At 41.2% G+C, this 19,178-nt stretch overlaps 1 protein-coding gene across 1 annotated transcript in view; it reads left to right on the top strand.

Moving 5' to 3' along the window:
- Nucleotides 1-19,178, top strand: part of cacna2d4a (calcium channel, voltage-dependent, alpha 2/delta subunit 4a) — an 83,920-nt gene that overhangs the window by 55,208 nt on the left and 9,534 nt on the right. Inside the window, exon 28 of the mRNA XM_053415196.1 lies at nucleotides 16,421-16,482. Coding sequence (XP_053271171.1) covers nucleotides 16,421-16,482 — 62 coding nt within the window. The remainder of the gene's footprint in view (nucleotides 1-16,420; nucleotides 16,483-19,178) is intronic.

Below are 19,178 nucleotides of genomic sequence, written 5' to 3'. Positions count from 1 at the left end.
CTGAATTCATCTCGGCCAGACAGATGGTAGAGAGGGATTTCGATAGACTAGGGGAGGAGAGAGACAGAGATACTGGTTTTGGACAGACACGAAACAGGAATGAGGGAGAGAAAACAAGTGGGAAGTGGAAGGTAAAGAAGAGGTGAAAGAAAGAGCGAGTAAGAGAACAACATAGCTGCTCAGAGTAAAACAAAAAAAAGACGGAGACAGACAAGCAACAAGAGAGCAAAAGAAGAATAGATAAAAAAGAGAGGGATATTTGACAGAAAAAGAGGGGAGAGGTGAGTGAACAGAATCTGTCTTCTTAGAGAGAGGGGAGAGGGATGCTGAAAACGGAAAGGGGGTGAGGATAAAGTTTTGTGGGTGGATTTGTTTTTTATTCCTTTCTCAGTTTCGTCTTTCCAATACTTCTAAAGAAATAGGTCAACACTTTTGGAAATATTCATATTTCCCTTCTTTGTGAGAGTCGATTTAAATGTGATATGGCCACTAGGGGTCTCAAAAAACAGTTACAATAGACCATATATGATGATTTTGTGAAGCATCAGGGGTCATGGGAGTTGTTGTCTTCACCACAAATGGCTAGTAGTTTGTTTTTCCTTTGTCATACGTAGTTTTCCCCGGAAGCTATAGCAGAGATGGACAAAGCCACAGGTAAAGCGGATATGGCATAATTAAAAAATGAAACGTCCCATTTCTTGGAATATAATTATTGTTTTTTCTTCTCCAACATTATTGGGAACATTTTGGGATAATATAAGTACTCAAAAATATATAACATAGGTCTAGTTGTGTTTAGTCATTTAACGAAGTATCATTACAGATTATATATTTCCACATCAATGCCATGATGGAATAGGATGAGTCAGGTAATGAAAAAGGAGTGGTCACTCAAGTAGACACACACACACACACACACACACACACGCACGCACACACACACACACACACACACACACACACACACACACACACACACACACACACACACACACACACACACAGACACACACACACACACACACACACGAAAATTAAATTTCTTTTTTTCTAACCCTGACCAAAGTCTTCAACCCTCAAACAAGCCTTTGAAAAAGTTAGGGCCAGCCAAAATGTTCTCACTTTCCGCACGCACGCACGCTCACGCTCACCCACACACAAACACACACGGAGGAACATGTTTCTCCCTGTCTCTCCACTATGAATGATTTAGTGAGCGTGCCTCCAACAGGCCTTCTCGAGAAGCCTGTGAAACTAGGTTAACTTAAGATAGGCTTTACTGAATGTCCAAACACTCACACACACACACACACACACACACACACGCACACACACACACACACACACACACACACACACACACACACACACACACACACACACACACACACTAACACATCAACCCAATGTCAACACCTTTTTTTTCTAACTCGTCTTAATTTCTCTTTTTTATATTCATTGTTTGTTGTTTGATAATTTTGTGTGTCTGCGTAAGTGCTTGCCCTGTCAGTTCAATTCAAACCCAGTTAGTCCGATGCAGACACGTGCCACCCCTCCCCTCCTTCAATTGAAAAACATCATGTGGCTCTGCCTCTGCGTACGTCTCTCATCTGCATCCTTGACGTTCCAGAACTTGCGCATGAAAAAGTGAGAGACACTTCTAGAGAGCAAGTGAGAGATTATGGTGAGGCAGAAGAGAGGAGGGCGAGGGAGGGAGGTTGAGTCATCGTCCCTTTCGTCCAATCCCAGCCCTCTGCCTGTTGCTTTGGTAACGTGATGTCAGTGCAGCCTCTGGCGAGTCCTCTGAGGTTAGCGAGCATCAGCACTGAGGTGTGTTGGTGTCTTTGTTCCTGGGCCTCTATCCTGGAGATGTCACAAAAACCAAATGTACCTTGAAACGTTCAGAGTTCAGGTTTAATTGTTATCAGTTGTAATGGTTGATGAGTTTAGATCAGGAGAGTGTGAATCCATCTGGGTCTGTGTACATTTGTGTTTCTTTCTTTGTGTGTGTCCCATACAGTTGAGTCTGTAAGTTTTGAATTGCTCAGAGTGCATATTTTGTGTTTTTAGCTTTTCTTCTTTCATTATTGCCTGTGGAGGTTTGTGACTTGCTATTTGCGTGCATACTCAGACGCCAGGGACTTCTACTGACACTGATCATTATAATCAACTCTTTCTGACATTGGAGGAATTTGCCATAACTCCATTTACTGGCTGGAGCAGTGTTTGTTGCCTGGCAACATCAGTTTATTGAAAACTCTTTGTCAGAAAGTTATGCGATCTCCTGACGCTTGGGTGAACATAGCACTGCTGCTTTTGGGAAACACAAAACATTAATTTTGGTATTTGAGTTGAAGGTAGGTCGTGTGCGTGGAGTGAGTTCCAGTTTGGTCAGGGTATTGATAAAGTATGTGGGATGTTAGATATTAGTCAGATAAATGATCCTCCTCTCCAGAGTGACTTAGCTGCAGAATAGGTTACAAAAATAAGCATAGCACTGCCGTTTACTCAATATGAGAACAGAAATCAACTTATTTTCAATAGATGTATTTTATTAAATATATTAAAATACTGCATAGAAATTATTGAATAACTACTTCGTCAGCATTTTGCTCAGTAATTGGCTGTTAGAAAATACCAACTCAACTGAATTTATAAGCAATGAACACTAAACTGAGTAGATTCTGCCCAATATCTGTATTTGCTAGACCCAACCAAACAAAACAGAGAATAATAGCAGGATTGTAGGTTTGTGCATTAAATTTTCAGTTAAAAAATTCAGATAAAACCCAAAGTAGAGAAGCATGTGTTGCACCGTATAAAAATTGGATTGATTTAATTTTTAAAAAGTCTTGTTCACTCTTCTCTCCTCTCCTCTCCTGCTCTCCCTGCATATCAACTATATATGGAGAGGACAGCCGAGAACAAGAATGAGAACAAGTGAGGCAACGCGCAGATTACAATGTGATGCGTATGGGTGACAGATGCCGAGACATTTGGAAAACATTAATGGAAAGATTAAGATTAGAGGGGTCAAAGATTAAAGTGTCAAACGGTCACAGAGTAAAGAAGATTGAAAGACGGAAAAGAGAAAATAAACGGAAGAGAAAAACTGACTCTCACTCTGTCAATATCTTTTTTGATAGATGTTTGCCAATTGTTTTGATAAAATTGTAATTGTGTGTTTGTGAGGGAGCCGGAGAGAAAGATATTTTGGTGCGAGAAAGCTGTGATCCCTATGCCTTTCTGCGCTGGTGTTTAAGCAAAAGTTCTGCACCACAAAAAAACTAAATGGAACCAAAATACAGCTTGTGTGAAACACATGCTTTTGCGAATATCAAATAAGAGAGGAGTTTTAGTCCTTACACAACACACTGAAACACACTGGTAAAAAGCAGCACATACCTCCACCGGGGCCCAGCAGTCCCATTGAAATCAATCAAGCTGCACCAAATTTCACACACTCACAATTCTTGGATCCTCCCCAAAATTGAATGGGTTCTCTCTTGGCCCATGTCTCAAGTTTTGTGGAAATCTGTTCTGTTGTTTTTCATAATCTTGCTGACAAACAAACAAACAGATGGACAGGGGTTAAAACGTGACCTCTTTGGCGCTGGTAATTATTCCCTCTATAAAGTATTTTGTAGGCATGTGGACATTAATTAAGTCGTAGATTCAATGGACAGTGCAATGCAAACAGATTGTGCTTTGAGGGCAAATGCAATGGCAAGAAACTTAGTGAACCCTTTTAGAAGGAACTTGTTTTCTGAATTAACTGTTCAGAAAATGTCATCTGATCTTCATTTAAGTTTAAACTGTGGAAAAACCCACAGCACTTATTCTAATAACAAACAAATATTTACGTCGTTTGTGTCTCCAAACAAGATTAAACATTCATTGAGGACATTTTCTGTAGCTGCAGATCAGACCTGCAGGAGTTCAGGACTTCTAGACCAGTCCTCCGACAGATCTGCTACTGCTCAGACATATGTCTGGTGTGAGCGCCTCTCAGAGGTCACTCTACACGCACACACATACATGTGAGAAACACACACTTTCATGCATGCTCACACACAGACATTTGATATTACTCTATTATTAATAGCCACACTCGGTAGGAATGAAAAGGGTTTTCCAACTCATAACATTATTAAAAATCAATTCATTTTCCTCCATCCCCTCTGCCTTCTGTCTTACTCCTTTTCCATCTTCCCTTTCCATTATATCAATTAATCTGTACCTAATCTGTACTTCATTACATCTGCTCTCTTTCTATGACCTTTTTGTCCGTGTATATGTGTTTGTGTGTGTAAGTGTATGTTCATGTGTGTGTTTGTGTGTGTGTGTGTGTGTGTGTGTGTGTGTGTGTGTGTGTGTGTGTGTGTGTCTCCTTCCTGCAGCCAACACTAATTTATTTTTGGGTCATGTGTGTAGTGTTTATTAGTGTGTGCAAATGTGTTGTTTTTTATTATTTCTGACGAACTTCCTCCATCTGTTGTGTGTGTGTGTGTGTGTGTGTGTGTGTGTGTGTGTGTGTGTGTGTGTGTGTGTGAAAGAAACCGAAAAAATTGAAATGACCTCCTCACTCGTGGCCTTATTTTCAGTGTCCCCTCTGTGCCCAGAGAGTTAGCCACTGTGTCAGTTTAATTTATTGGGTCTGTTCCTGTGGTGCGTGTCTGTCATGTGTTTGGCTACGTTTGGGGACAAATCTCTGACTAAAGACCATTTAGGGGACAACTTGTTCTGTCGAGGACAAAAGCTGATTTCTGGGTCAGTGGTTGACGTCAAGGATAAGATTCCAGGAAATGAATTAATGAAAGTGTACATAATTTCCTCAAAATTAATTTGTGTGCGTGTGTGTGTGTGTGTGTGTGTTAAATATATATACATACATATTTAGCCTTGACTCGGGGGTCATGCTACCATCAGCAGGAGCTCTCCTCACTGGTCATTTAACACAACAACATGTTAAACGATGTCAAACATTTACAAAGGCACACATGCACCCATATACAGTCACAACTCTCTGTTCCTAGAGATAGATAGACAGACAGACAGACAGACAGACCAATAGATACTCCCTCTTTCTCTCCTCCTCTCTCTCTTCACAGTCATACACTTGACTCTTTCCTTGCACAGTTCATGAATCATTTTCGGGAAATCAGTCGTGATACCCAGCCCTCTTTCCTACCTCTCCATCTTAGTCTTCCTACTTGTCTTGCTCTTCAACACATACACATTGTAAAAATGTTTATTCTGTTGGGCACGCTACTGAGGCGAGAAAGCAGTGAGACTGTGAGCCTGTTTACCATCGTTCCAGTCTCCCTCTCGCCTTTCTCACATATTCATTTTTCCCGTCAGTCACAGTTCACATCCCTCCGTCTCTCATCCCCCTATCTCGTTAATGTAATAACCAATTAACGGCTTCTCTTGGTTGGTGAATTTATTTATTTATTTATTCATTAATTCATTTCCTTTTGAAAGCGCTCTCCACTGTGATTGGCAGCTCGCACTAATCGCAACTCAGGCTGTGAGTGTACAAGATACGCTCTCACATAAGCACACACACGCGTTGAAGCTCACACATTTTCACTTGCATGCACACAAAGTCATGCATATCCTTTTGTACACAAGTGTATGCAAACTGAACAAACTTGAAGTGTAAATGCTTGCTAGCTATTCACACATTATGGGAAAAAAACTGTTACAACACACACACACAAACACACACACTGAGGGATCAGTGTGATGGTTTTAATTAGATTTGGCCTGTCAGCCTCAGAAAGTGAGAGAAGGCAGATTACTGCTGCCCTCCATAATGGCCTTCCAACACTTTATCTGAGATTATGGCGGAGGGAGACGACTTCAAGGTCACCGGCACAATTGAGGTGGGGGTCTGAGTGTGTGGGAGAGTGTTCAAACATCCAAACAAAAAATGTCAAATGTCACCATGAAAGTCATGCATTGCTTTGGAACAAAAGTAAGGACAGAGATCTAGCATCCTAACATCTGTTTTCACCATGTGTGAGAGAATGGTTGATCACATGTGCAAATGTGTTACTGGGATTTCCATAGACGGACGTACAAACCCTCATAGTTAACACGCAACACATTTCTGGTTTTCTGTCTATAGATTTTAACAATTTGGTTAATTTTGAACACGATTTCACGTTAGCTGTATGAAGAGATAAACAATTGCTCAGTTAGCTAAACAAATGTATCTGTGTATGTGCCCGATTACAGGCTGATTACAGCCATGATTCAGCATCTCAGCGGATTCATGAGCGATTGGACAGAATCCAAGAAACACATGCATCCCCACCCACAAACTGAAGCACTGACAGAACATGTAAGAGCTTTTTCCCTGGAATGACGAGACCATACAGTTCACAGGATGTTGCCCACCGTGATTGATAATTCATCACCTAATAGCATTGATCAAGCATAATTGAGAGACTTATTTTCAGCCTGTCGATCTGACGTCAGCTTCACGCAGGCTTTCCTTTTGCTTCCTCACAGCTGTGACGTAACCTGTGCAAAAAACAAAAGGTAATGGAGACTTGATGTTGACTGTGAAATGAGTCATTAGGCTACTCATTAAATTTCTTATCGAAGTGAATGGAAACTAATGACTGAAAGGAAGCAGATTCAAATTCCAAGGCTATGAATGCTTTTGTGCAGGTGCCAGTGAATGAAATAATGGGTTTAGATTCTACATACTATGAAAATGACTACTTATGCCTTCAAAACCAAATAATAATGAATTACAATTTTTTATCATCCATAGAAGAAAATATTGAAAATGGTAAGTTAGGAAATCAAAAAATGTGAAAGGATCTGAGGTGTTCTGCTGATTGGGTGTGTGGTTGTGCTGATTGTGTTTAGTGTTTGAAACACCGGGCCCTGTTTTGAAAATCGTGCTTAAGCAATCGAAAAAAATTATAAGCAATCATGTGTTTGAACGCCAATTGGTTAAACATCGTGTGTTTAACCAATTGGCCCATAGGGGTGGTCATTTGACAGGCAGTGCTTAGGAATTGCAAGGAAGTGACATCTTGATATACTTCTGTGTTTAATGTATACAAGTGTGTTTAGTGTTTTACAGATCACTGTGTGTATTGTTTTGCAAAAAGTGTGAAGCTGACATTGTGCTTATAGTGGTGCAGATCTGGGCCCATGTTTTGCTCCTTGAGTGTCAGGTTTGATAATTGTGTAATACTTTTGATTTGAGTGTTTATGCAATCGAAAAAAACTGTAATCCCCTTTGCCTCAGTTCCTTTAATCCCCTTTGCTTCAATTCCTTTAACCCCCTTTGCTTCAATTCCTTTAACCCCTTTTGCTTCAATTCCTCTAATCCCCTTTGCTTCTGTTCCTCTAACTACCTTTGCTTCAATTCCTCTAACCCCCTTTGCTTCAATTCCTTTAACCCCTTTTGCTTCAATTCCTCTAATCCCCTTTGCTTCTGTTCCTCTAACTCCCTTTGCTTCAATTCCTCTAATCCCCTTTGCTTCAATTCCTTTAACCCCCTTTGCTTCAATTCCTCTAATCCCCTTTGCTTCAATTCCTTTAATCCCCTTTACCTCAATTCCTAGTGTCCACTTTGCTTCATTGAAGAATCAGTCTGCAGCACCCAGCCAATTGGTAGAACAAAGAAGAACAAGAGATTTTTCATGCAAAACACATTTCAAACAGCGAAAAATACAGTCACAATGGAATTCACTCAGAAAGTTAAACAAATGGACATAAATGCAGAGACTGTCCGCCCGTACTTTGAAAGCTTTTTTACGAAGCTCACAGCAGAGCAGTGGGAGAGGTTGAAGTCATGCAAACCGGATGAAGCTACAACATTTATGTTGGCAGAACTTCTGCTGAACTTAATGACGTCTGTTTCAAATGCCATTGTAAAGCGACGTCCCCATTCACCCGTGTCTGAGGATAAAGTTCGGTCCATTCTGGGCGACACTCTCAACAACAGTCTTTCACCAGGCAGCACAACAACGTCTGAGAGTTTGGATAAGCTCACAGACTTGGTTGTAGAGGAGGTGACGGAGACTGTCAACTCCACCTTGTCTGCGAGCTCCATCTGTGTGAGCTCTGAGAAGCCTATCCCAACCCGCCTTATTAACCCCGCTAAAGTCCAACAGATGATCTGTTATGCCTGCGAGTCGCTAAAGACAGACGGACGAATCAACCAATTGGTCAAGCAAAGTTGGGCCATCTCCTCAGAGGAACAGGACCCTTCTGACGATCCCATTCTGGTTAGTAGGACTTCCTCAAGCTCCTACTCTTCACGAGTAAGCTCCAAGTCAGGTAGTTCCTCAGAGGGAGGTTCAACAGCAAGCAGTGTGGACAGTGTGAAGAGGCTTGTCCAGGAAACAATCAACGAGAGTTTGACTGACATCACAGACTTCTTCAATGAGTTCAATGACAGCCTCTCTCTCAATTCCTTGTTTTCTTCAGAGATTGATTTGGCTTTAGATGAAATAATTGAGTCAATCAGTGAGGAAAACACAAATGGAAATGAATATCCAGAGACAAACTTCTCAAATGGTAAAGCGATGGGAAAGATCAATAGGCTTTTCATAAAGACTTTTGCCGCAGCAGGGACTCTCCAAATATTGTCAAAGGTCGCGAAAAAATTCAATGAGAATCCAAAATTCACTAGCAGGAAGGCGATGCAGTCATTGATCGCTAGTATTGACGCTGTGCTTCTGGAGAAGGAGAAGCCAGGATGTGGAAATGAAAGTTCTGCATTCAAAACCCTGGAAAAGCCTCGATCTGAAAAGGTTTTTGTATTCACAAAACAGCTTTCAGATCTAATCTATTCGCACATCGCACCTGGCAAGAATTCAGACAGGGGTTCAGGTCTAGTGAAGAAGGTTTGTGTTCCTACTTCACACAGGGGCATATATGCAGACATTCAGACCAGGGTGTTTTGTTTTCTGTCCTTGATAAGCTGGTGGCTGAACAACCAAGTTAACCGCCACACAAACAGAGTGTCAGTCGCTCTAATGACCATCGACTCATCGCAGTCATCATCATTAGAGGTCAACAGCCTAGAGGAGAAAAGATCGGAGCAGTCGTCACCATCATCAGAGTTCACCAGCAGAGGGAATGAAAGACTGAAGCAGTCAACACCAGCAGTGGTCACCAGCAGTGTGAGTAAAATATCGAAGCAGTCTTCAACCTCAGAAGTCAGCAGCGGAGGGAAGAAAAGATCAAAGCAGTCTTCATCCTCAGAAGTCAGCAGCGGAGGGAAGAAAAGATCAAAACAGTCTTCATCCTCAGAAGTCAGCAGCGGAGGGAAGGAAAGACTGAAGCCGTCAACACCAGCAGTGGTCACCAGCAGTGTGAGTAAAAGATCAAAACAGTCTTCGTCCTCAGAAGTCAGCAGCGGAGGGAAGAAAAGATCAAAGCAGTCTTCTTCCTCAGAAGTCAGCAGCGGAGGGAAGGAAAGACTGAAGCAGTCAACCCCAGCAGTGGTCACCAGCAGTGGGAATAAAAGATCACAACAGTCGTCACTATCATCAGAAGTCAGCAGCGGAGGGAAGAAAAGACTGAAGCCGTCAACACCAGCAGTGGTCACCAGCAGTGTGAGTAAAAGATCAAAACAGTCTTCGTCCTCAGAAGTCAGCAGCGGAGGGAAGAAAAGATCAAAGCAGTCTTCTTCCTCAGAAGTCAGCAGCGGAGGGAAGGAAAGACTGAAGCAGTCAACCCCAGCAGTGGTCACCAGCAGTGGGAGTAACAGTTCGAAGCAGTCTTCATCCTCAGAAGTCAGCAGCGGAGGGAATGAAAGACTGAAGCAGTCAACCCTAGCAGTGGTCACCAGCAGTGGGAGTAAAATATCTAAGCAGTCAACACCAGCAGTGTTCACCAGCAGAGGGAATAAAATATCTAAGCAGTCAACACCAGCAGTGGTCAGTAGCAGTGGGAGTCAAAGTTCGAAGCGGTCTTCATCCTCAGAAGTCAGCAGCGGAGGGAATGAAAGACCGAGGCAGTCAACACCAGCAGTGATCAGTAGCAGTGGGAAGAAAAGATCGAAGCAGTCTTCCCCATCAGAAGTCAGTAAAGAATGTGAGAACACAGGATCATCAGACAGGAGGGCCAGGGAGAAGATTGAAAAGATCCAGGCAGAGGTCAAATATAAAACGTATGTCAGTGTTCTCTCGGACAAGCTCGTCACACAAATCTATAAAAAGGCAAAGGTGACCTGTAATGATGATGACACAAGGCACCATCTGATGGAGAGAATATGGGCCGAGGTCAAAGACATTGACTCACCTTACATCCTGAAAAGAAGCCTTGACATGGACATTTACAAAGAGCTGTGTAAGAAGTGGCCTTCTCCAAAGACGCTAATGTCTTCCCTTCTTGAAAGAGATCCAGGACTTGAGATATTAATAATCTCCATTGTGAGAAGACGCCTGTGCAAAAAGCCTGGCTTCTTCTCCTCTTTAAGAGCAGGCATCTGTTCCTTCTTCAGGAGATAATAGGTCGATGATGTTACTCCTGACATGGCTTTTACTAAGTCTAAAGTTCTGCAATGGGTTTTCTCAGGGTGCTCCTGTTATCCCAACATTTATAAAAATGAATAAAATTTCTAAAATGGAATTATTTGTTCTCAGTACTTATTCCACACAGACTAAAGTTTTGCTGTTTTTCAAGCTGAAATGTCACTGTTTCTCAAGTGCAAGTTTCTTCCTTTAATTCATCATTCATCGGCACCTTCACCTGAACTTAGCTCCCAAAAGCTGTATAAGGCGGAGGAGAGTAACCTCATTATGGCTGGTGATCAAATAGCAATAGTAAGCATCTAACTTTCAGATATTTTCAGAATAAGAGTCACAGTTGCTGCACAGAATCAGCGTAAATGGATAAAATGTTACTTGATTGTGTTTGTCTTAAATTAAATGAAATTTAATCTCAATTTTTTCAATTTTGGAGTAAAATGTCTTCTTATATAATATATGGCATTTTGTATGGGACTGCATTAGGTCCACTCAGTGTACCTACGCATTGGTTATTAAATTAGGCATTGCTGTATTTCAAATAAACACAATTTCAAGGTAAAACTGGAATTGAAGATGGAGCACAAACATTGTGTGGTGTTCGTGTTTTGGTCACTCAGCCAATGTTCACGGGTCTGGTGGACCCACCGCATTATTCGATCTTTCAAGCAATACAGCTACAACAATATATGTAAAAATACTTAACAGATGTTAACTTTATCCCAATTACAAGCAATATAAACAGCATATATGGTTAATATTTGTCATTTACCCCTGTTAAGTCACATTTATGAATAAAGGTGCTTTTCGTTATTTGTGATAAAATGCAATCAAACAAAGAAACATCAATCACAATCAAGATATTATTGGAAAAAACGAACATGAAACAAGGTTCTTCATCAGTATTGAGGTCTATTTCTTGAACTTAATTAGAAATTGAACACACTCATGTCAGTCTACATGAGAAATGATTTTTGAAGAGAGAAAATCTTTGGAAGACAACAGGTACGTGCACAGACATTTTGGGGGGCAGGTGCTCAAACCCCCCAAAAAATGGCACCCATCGCCAAAATTATTTACCAAATTTATTTACCAAATTTATTTACCAAATTTATTTACCAAATTTAAAATAATAATAATAAATAAATAAAAAACACAGTAGGATATTTTCAACTTATATATTTATTTAGTTAACAAACGAACTCTAATTATCAATTTGAATAAATAAATGAATAACAGGCAAAAACAGAAAAAACAAGGCCATATTGAATAACCAAATAATATGTTAGGGTTAGGGTTAGGGTTAGTGATGTGATGGGCTCCACTGGACCAGGTAGGGTTAGGTACTGCAGTACAAGGTCGATCCAAGTTACATTTTTACGCAAGCACACGTATTGTCTGTGAAACAAAAGCCTAATACCAGACTAATGGATATAATTGTTCGATGAGTTATTTTTCTGTAACAGTCGAATTCGAGGGGTGTTGCTTATTGTCACTTCAGAGTTTCCATTGAATTTATTTCTCTTCATATCCCCAAATCAGTCAACATGTCAACATGGAGATTCACAACAAAACATGTCCCAGTTTTCATGCTACTACAGGAGTGTGCATAACACTTTAAGCTCGACAAATATCAGACAAGCAGAAAATTCTGTATCCAGTACAGTTTCAATGAGGGGTACCTGAGCCTGGGGCCGGAGATCATAAACCCTCCACCGCCATGCAGAGAAAAACTCTTTGATTGGGTTTAGAGACGGAGAATGTGGTGGAAGGTACAGTACTGTAAACTGTGGATGGTGATGAAACCAGTTCTGGACCAGAGCAGAGCGGTGGAATGACACATTATCCCAGATGACAATGGATTGTATCTGGTGCCTGTGGTTTACTGCTGTGACGATGTTGTGTAATCGGTCCAAACATTTGAGAATGTGAGGTGTGTTGTAAGGGCCCATATGGGCGTGATGGAGGAGGACCCCATTCTGTGTAGTGGCAGCGCAAAGGGTGATGTTACCCCCACGTTGCCCTGGGACATGGATTATAGCCCCGTGGCCAATGATATTTCTGTCTCTCCTTCTTGATTTTGTCCTATGAACCCTGTCTCATCTATGTATATGAATTCATGTGATTTCCTCAGCATCATCTATAAAACTCTCAGAAATACAGTGAAAGACAAGATTGTGTAGTTCAGCATAGGTCTGGAATACAGTACATTTACATTATGAAAGTTATGTGTGCAGAATGCAACATCACACACAACATCATTACTAATGCCGTAGCCGCAGCCTTCTCCACCTCCGTGGATTCCCCCTCTCACCATCACTCTTCTTCTTTTTTGAGCACAAGCTCAATTTTGGTTGAAAACAGGTGAACTAAGCTGCTGCATTGCTATAGTGCTTGAACCTGATTGGTGTGTCTACAATTACAGTTTTTCACAATTGTTAACACACGTTTTTCAAAACAATAAAGGCTTTCTCAAAACTGCACACAGACAACTGAAAACCTCACACACAAAATGCTAACCCTGACACTCCCTTTGCAAGATGACTCTTTGCCATCAAATCTCTTACCTGTTCACAAAATGGAACTCGTGTTTTCATTTGGTACACACAGCCATATTTTCAAATGACACACACATACCATTCATTGGGAACACACAACTAAGCATTTGCTTGCACACTACCAAGCATTTACAGCACACTGAAGTGCAAAATTGAAAACACAATCATCAAAATGGAACACACCACATGAATGAATGAGCCATTTCTCCTTTTGTAAAATGTCTCAGTTTAGGCCTACTTTTTTCATAGTCAAACATAAAACAGCACACAAATATGAATTAATAAAAAGGTTTATTTCGGTACACACAGAGAACAGAACAGTACAGAACACACAAAAAGCGAAAATTCGGCACAATTTGCACAACCTTCACATCATGTACCAATCGCTCGACCCAATTTGGCACTACTTCACACTCCCTTATCTGCATTAGACTCTGACTTTCCTTGTTTACACTCTGATGTCAATTACACATCACTTTGTTGTCAAAACACTACACACAATGTTCAGTTGTTGCACACACTTCTCAAGTAAAATCTCAAAGCATCAACCTACAACACACAAATACTCAAATCTGTAAACATTCAGGTCTGTTGAGCAATTTCACAGCATTTACACAGCCGAACAGGACACTGACATTGTAGATATGGTTCGTGAGAACAACTCTATCACACTCAGACAAATAAAAACTAGGATCCTGGCTGACCATGCTACATTTACAAAACGTCCAGACCGTCATTGGACTGTATTCTTCATAGGAATGCCATGCTGATGAAACAAGTGTTCAGGGTCCCATTTGAACGGAACACAGCCATCAAGGAGTTATGGTGAGAGTTTGTGCTTGTAAGTACCAACATTCAGCACTGACACATGCATGTATTGTACCTGTAATCCAATATTGTTCCTTTTCTACAGTCTCTCACTTTAGCCCACTGTGTTGACCTCTCTGTGTCCATACTGTAACTTGCATTCTCATGCTGATCCAGGAGCATGACACAGCTCATGTGTTGTACCAGTACATCTTTATTGATGATGTGGGATTCAACCTGGTGAAGAGGAGGTGACGGGGCAGAAACGTCATTGGCCAGCGGGCCATTGTTGAGGTCCCCGGCCAGCGTGGTGGGAACATCATAATGTGTGCTGCAATGAATCACCATGGGATGTTGCACCATCATGCCCACCTGGGGGCTATAACGCTGCCCGTCTCCTCGTCTTCCTGGATGGCCTGCATGACCTGCTGGTACCACCTGACCAGACAGATGACCCACAGTGGATCAATCACGTTGTCATCCGGGACAATGTGAGCTTTCAAGTGCGGGAGTGGTTCCAGGACCACCCACATTTTTCCATTCTATACCCTCCACCTTATTCTCCTTTCCTGAATCCCATTGAGGAATTATTTTCAGCTTGGAGGTGGAAGGTATATGAACGGAACCCACAGGACCGGGTCCCACTGCTCCAGGCCATGGAGGAGGCCTGTGGCGACGTGAGTGTCGAGGCCTGTCAGCATTTTGTGTGTGAGGTTTTTAGTTTCTGTGTGCAGTTTTGAGAAAGCCGTTATTGTTTTGAAAAACGTGTGTTAACGATTGTGAAAAACTGAAATTTTTGTGAAGGGGGGGGGGGGGGGGGGGTTGAGTAGGCCGGTTTACAGTTCTGTACTGTTCTCTGTGTGTACCGAAATAAACCTTTTTATTAATTCATATTTGTGTGCTGTTTTATGTTTGACTATGAAAAAAGTAGGCCTAAACTGAGACATTTTACAAAAGGAGAAATGGCTCATTCATTCATGTGGTGTGTTCCATTTTGATGATTGTGTTTTCAATTTTGCACTTCAGTGTGCTGTAAATGCTTGGTAGTGTGCAAGCAAATGCTTAGTTGTGTGTTCCCAATGAATGGTATGTGTGTGTCATTTGAAAATATGGCTGTGTGTACCAAATGAAAACACGAGTTCCATTTTGTGAACAGGTAAGAGATTTGATGGCAAAGAGTCATCTTGCAAAGGGAGTGTCAGGTTTAGCATTTTGTGTGTGAGGTTTTCAGTTGTCTGTGTGCAGTTTTGAGAAAGCCGTTATTGTTTTGAAAAACGTGTGTTAACAATTGTGAAAAACTGTAATAAAGCCTTTCGCGACCTGACTCCATTACAGTAATTATTCTACTGTATTATTACAGTACATGATGTTGTGTGTGTGTGTGTGTGTGTGTGTGTGTGTGTGTGTGTGTGTGTGTGTGTGTGTGTGTGTATTATGAGGCTTTCCCTGAGTGGCTGTAAAAAGCAAGCTGGGAGAAAAAGGCAAAATCTTTGATTGTAATATGAAGTGTCATATCTTCCCTCGCAGTGTGTGTGTATGTACTTTTTGTTGGTGTGGGCGTATACAGGATGTGTTCTCCGAGAACTTATGCAATTACCGGTTTTTTTTTTGCATTACGAGGCGGACTGAAATTCTGATGGACATGCAGCCCTAAGCTGACACAAGCAATTGCTCCGCCGAGTGCGTACATGCGTACATTTGAAATATATTCAAAACACACACTAATTCTAGGCTTAAACTTTTGAAATGGAGAGGATGGACACACACACACATAGACACATGAATACACACACACACACTATCTAAGAATTTGTCGGTTCACACAGCGGTGCGGAGGCTCAGAAGGTCAGTTACTGTAGAAGGATTTTCATAATATGACTTGTGAAGGCAGAGCTGATCTGTACAGCCGGCTCCCTTCTGCTCCTCCAGCCTGAGAGCTGAGAGAGAGATATCGTCTCTCACCCTGGGACATTAATCGGCTCATTCATGTTCTTTCTTCTAAACTGCTGGAATTAAAGTTTCTCTCACCGTTTATAGTCTGCTACTCCTTCTATGGCCATTACTTCTATCAACCGATCATTGAAACCAGTATTTAAACTGTGAATATTGTCCCAGAAGTGGTGTCTTTGATAGCTGTTGTTGATATTACCTGTACAGTAAATCACAATTAGTGCTACTGCCGTTATCACTGGTACTACAGTAAATGTTTATTAGTGTTGTTTTGCTCCAAATGTTTTCTTTCCTTAACAGCTTTTGCTGAGCGTTCAGCTACATTTTAATGAACTATTAACATTAAACAATTTGGATTATTAGCCTTTAAGCACAAATGTCATCCTCTATTTATTTTTCCTGAGTGACCTCACTTACCCGCCTGTTCTTTTTATTCCAACTACCTTTCTCCTCCCCCTGGTTGTTCTGGCTTCTACCTTATCCATTTACTTCCATTCATTTTTTATGTTCAGGTTCATTACGTTGCACCTAATTGACCTATCTCTCTCTCTCTCTTTCGCCCTCGCCCTCTCCCCCTCTCTCTCTCTCTGTCTGCAGCCATCGGTGTCCAGATGACTCTTGACGCGTTTGAGTCCAGATTCTGGTCCATTACGTCCCAGGTAAATACTTACAGGCATCACCATGACACAATTATCCTTTTACAGAGACAGAACTTCATGTTTTGGATTTGGACTGAATGACTCCCTCATTTTCTATATGTCAGTGAAAACTGTGCTGCTGGTAAAAGGATGAGTAAAGACAAAACAACCCTTTAATATAACAGCTGACATTTAGCTAAATTGTCTATTATTTACAACTTTTGAATTCATAAATATTGCCATTAAGCTATCCTGCTGTAGTTTAAACTCACGAATGAGGAAGCACTGGAATTAAACCCTCTAATTATAGTTGTTCCACAATAGATTTATGTTTTCTTATTTGTTTCAATTCCCTCATTAAAACAGGTTCATTGTGTTGTATATCATATAATTGCTTTTATTTTTCTACTTGTAACCTTTTTCCTGGCCCCTTTAAAAGCTCTTAAATATCTTGTACAAAAGATACAATCCTATATTCAGTAGTATTCCTTAAAGCCATCCCCTCACTGTGACACAACATATTACTCATGACAAGGATGATCATAGTTTCCCTCTCCGCTCCATTAAATTGTAATTACTAGATTTAAACTTTGTTGAATGCGAAGCTGAATGCAGTGTTTTCCCAATCACCGATTCCGCCATTAATAGACTGCATACCCTGCCCAAAACATTATTCTGAAAAATGACATGTCATTGTTTCCCGTGGACATCTTATGTGCCACTAAGAGAAAACGATCAGTGCTATGGTTTTCGGTTGAGTCTCCTTTGTGGTCTTCGAACACCTTCAAGAGAACATTTGCTTAATTTGCCGTAACACCTTTGCCCCAGCGGGTGATTGATAGCTCTGCTGTTGTCCTCCTCTGCTCCCGTGGCTGTAAAAGACAGCAGTTAAAAGAGCATTAAGGCTGCTGGCTAGCCATTAAATGATGGATAGCCGCAACCACGAGGCTGAGCAGCTCCCAAATGTGTTTGTGTATATTTATGTGTGTTGGTGAAGGTGTGAATAATAGAGTGCTGTGTATGTGTCTGTCATGTTGACAGGAACCTTATGCATAACCATCTGTGCACAAGCATGCTGTTACGTCCATATTCATCCGCTAAGAGCTCATTAGCATCGTCTGTAATTGTTAACCACCAGATTTAGCTGAATACAAATTCTCATTGCCATTTACTGTGTGCTCCATCGGCTCCTCCCTCCCGTCTAGATTAACAATTTACTCTCCTCCTCCCTCCTAATTCTTTCCCCCATTACCTTTGTTTTACTCTACACAGTTTTCCTACTCTTGTTATCTCCTGTCGTGGCAATTTCTACAATCCCACCTTTAGCAAGGAGGAAACGAGACACAATTCTCTTACAGTATTGTCACACATTTAATGCTCGAGCATGGTACATACAACAGAGTTGAGTTTGTCATATGCACCCAGATGGAAGACAGTGGTTGGTATTTATACATTTGGCTAACCCCACCCATTCGGGAGGGGGTTGTTAAACAGTTAATGACACAGGAGAAGCAGGACTTCAAACATCTTCAAGCTCCTCCTAGAGAGGAACAAACTTATTGATCAGCCTCTTTGATATAAAGGAAATAGGTGACGGGTATCCTGTCCCCTGCTCTCAGACCCCTGGAGTGTAACATCTGTCTCCAAGATCCCTTCTTATTGTCTACAACCACCACAAATCCCCCGTGCTGTAAGGTCTTTGTTAGGTGAGTTTGTGTAAGGAACATCAAAGTAGTTCCTTACATCAATCATAATGCCTGAATAGCTAATTACTATCACACTGTGTCCGGACTAATTAGATTACTGTGACTGGAGTAATCAGGCCAACACTCACTCAGTTCTACAGGAAACAGCAACATCAAAGTTACATTTGTTAGAGATTCAATGATGATCAATCCAAGTATACATAAACATGATTATATTATGGTCACATGTTACATTTCCCTTACACTCCTATACCCCCGTCTTCCCTCCTCACCTCCTCTCCTCAACCCTTCCTCTTCTGCTCAGTTAGCTTACGTAATCCTATTATCGTCCTGTCACATATTCACTGTCAGGTAGCTTTATTTCGTATGGTTGGTGTGTGCATGCACTGGCATTAGGGGCTGGTCTTGACTGTGTGTGTGTTCATGTGTGTGTGCATGAAATCCACTGTCTATTTTGAGGGTTCAGCTCACTTGAGGGTGACGATACTATACCTACTATAAATCCTGGACTTAATACCTGTATCCAAAAGGATGTACAATTGAAGCCACAACCATCAAGCCACGAAAAGCCTACAAGGGCCTTAAAATGGGTTAAGAAAGGCTTTACAAGTCCTTAAAATGATTGTCTATGCAATGTTCATGCATACAAGAAAAATGCGTTTTTGCTATGATTTTCACTCTCCTACATCATAACATGTTTGTGAGAAACATATTTGAATCCTAAATGACTAAGAACATCAAAAGTAGCTTCCTCCTTATGACCCCTTGCACACACTGTAGTCGGCAGAGCTCAGTGGAGGAGTTACATAAGCCGTAGAAGTCACATCTGACTTTGCAGCTACAGTATTAAGTTGACTACCTAAAAATAAGATGTTATTAGTAGATGAATTATGAATTAGTGATGGGACGAATAAAGTATGAGCCTACATCTAATGGGAACCAGTCAGAAAGTTAACAGGAAAATGTTCTGGCATGCAAGCGCAGCAAAGTCTGCTCTGTGACACATTATGT

This window comes from Pleuronectes platessa, chromosome 22 (assembly GCF_947347685.1).
Source record: "Pleuronectes platessa chromosome 22, fPlePla1.1, whole genome shotgun sequence".
Lineage (NCBI taxonomy): Eukaryota > Metazoa > Chordata > Actinopteri > Pleuronectiformes > Pleuronectidae > Pleuronectes > Pleuronectes platessa.
The sequence above is the reverse complement of the archived record's forward strand: the minus strand, read 5'-3'. Positions and strand labels throughout refer to the sequence as shown.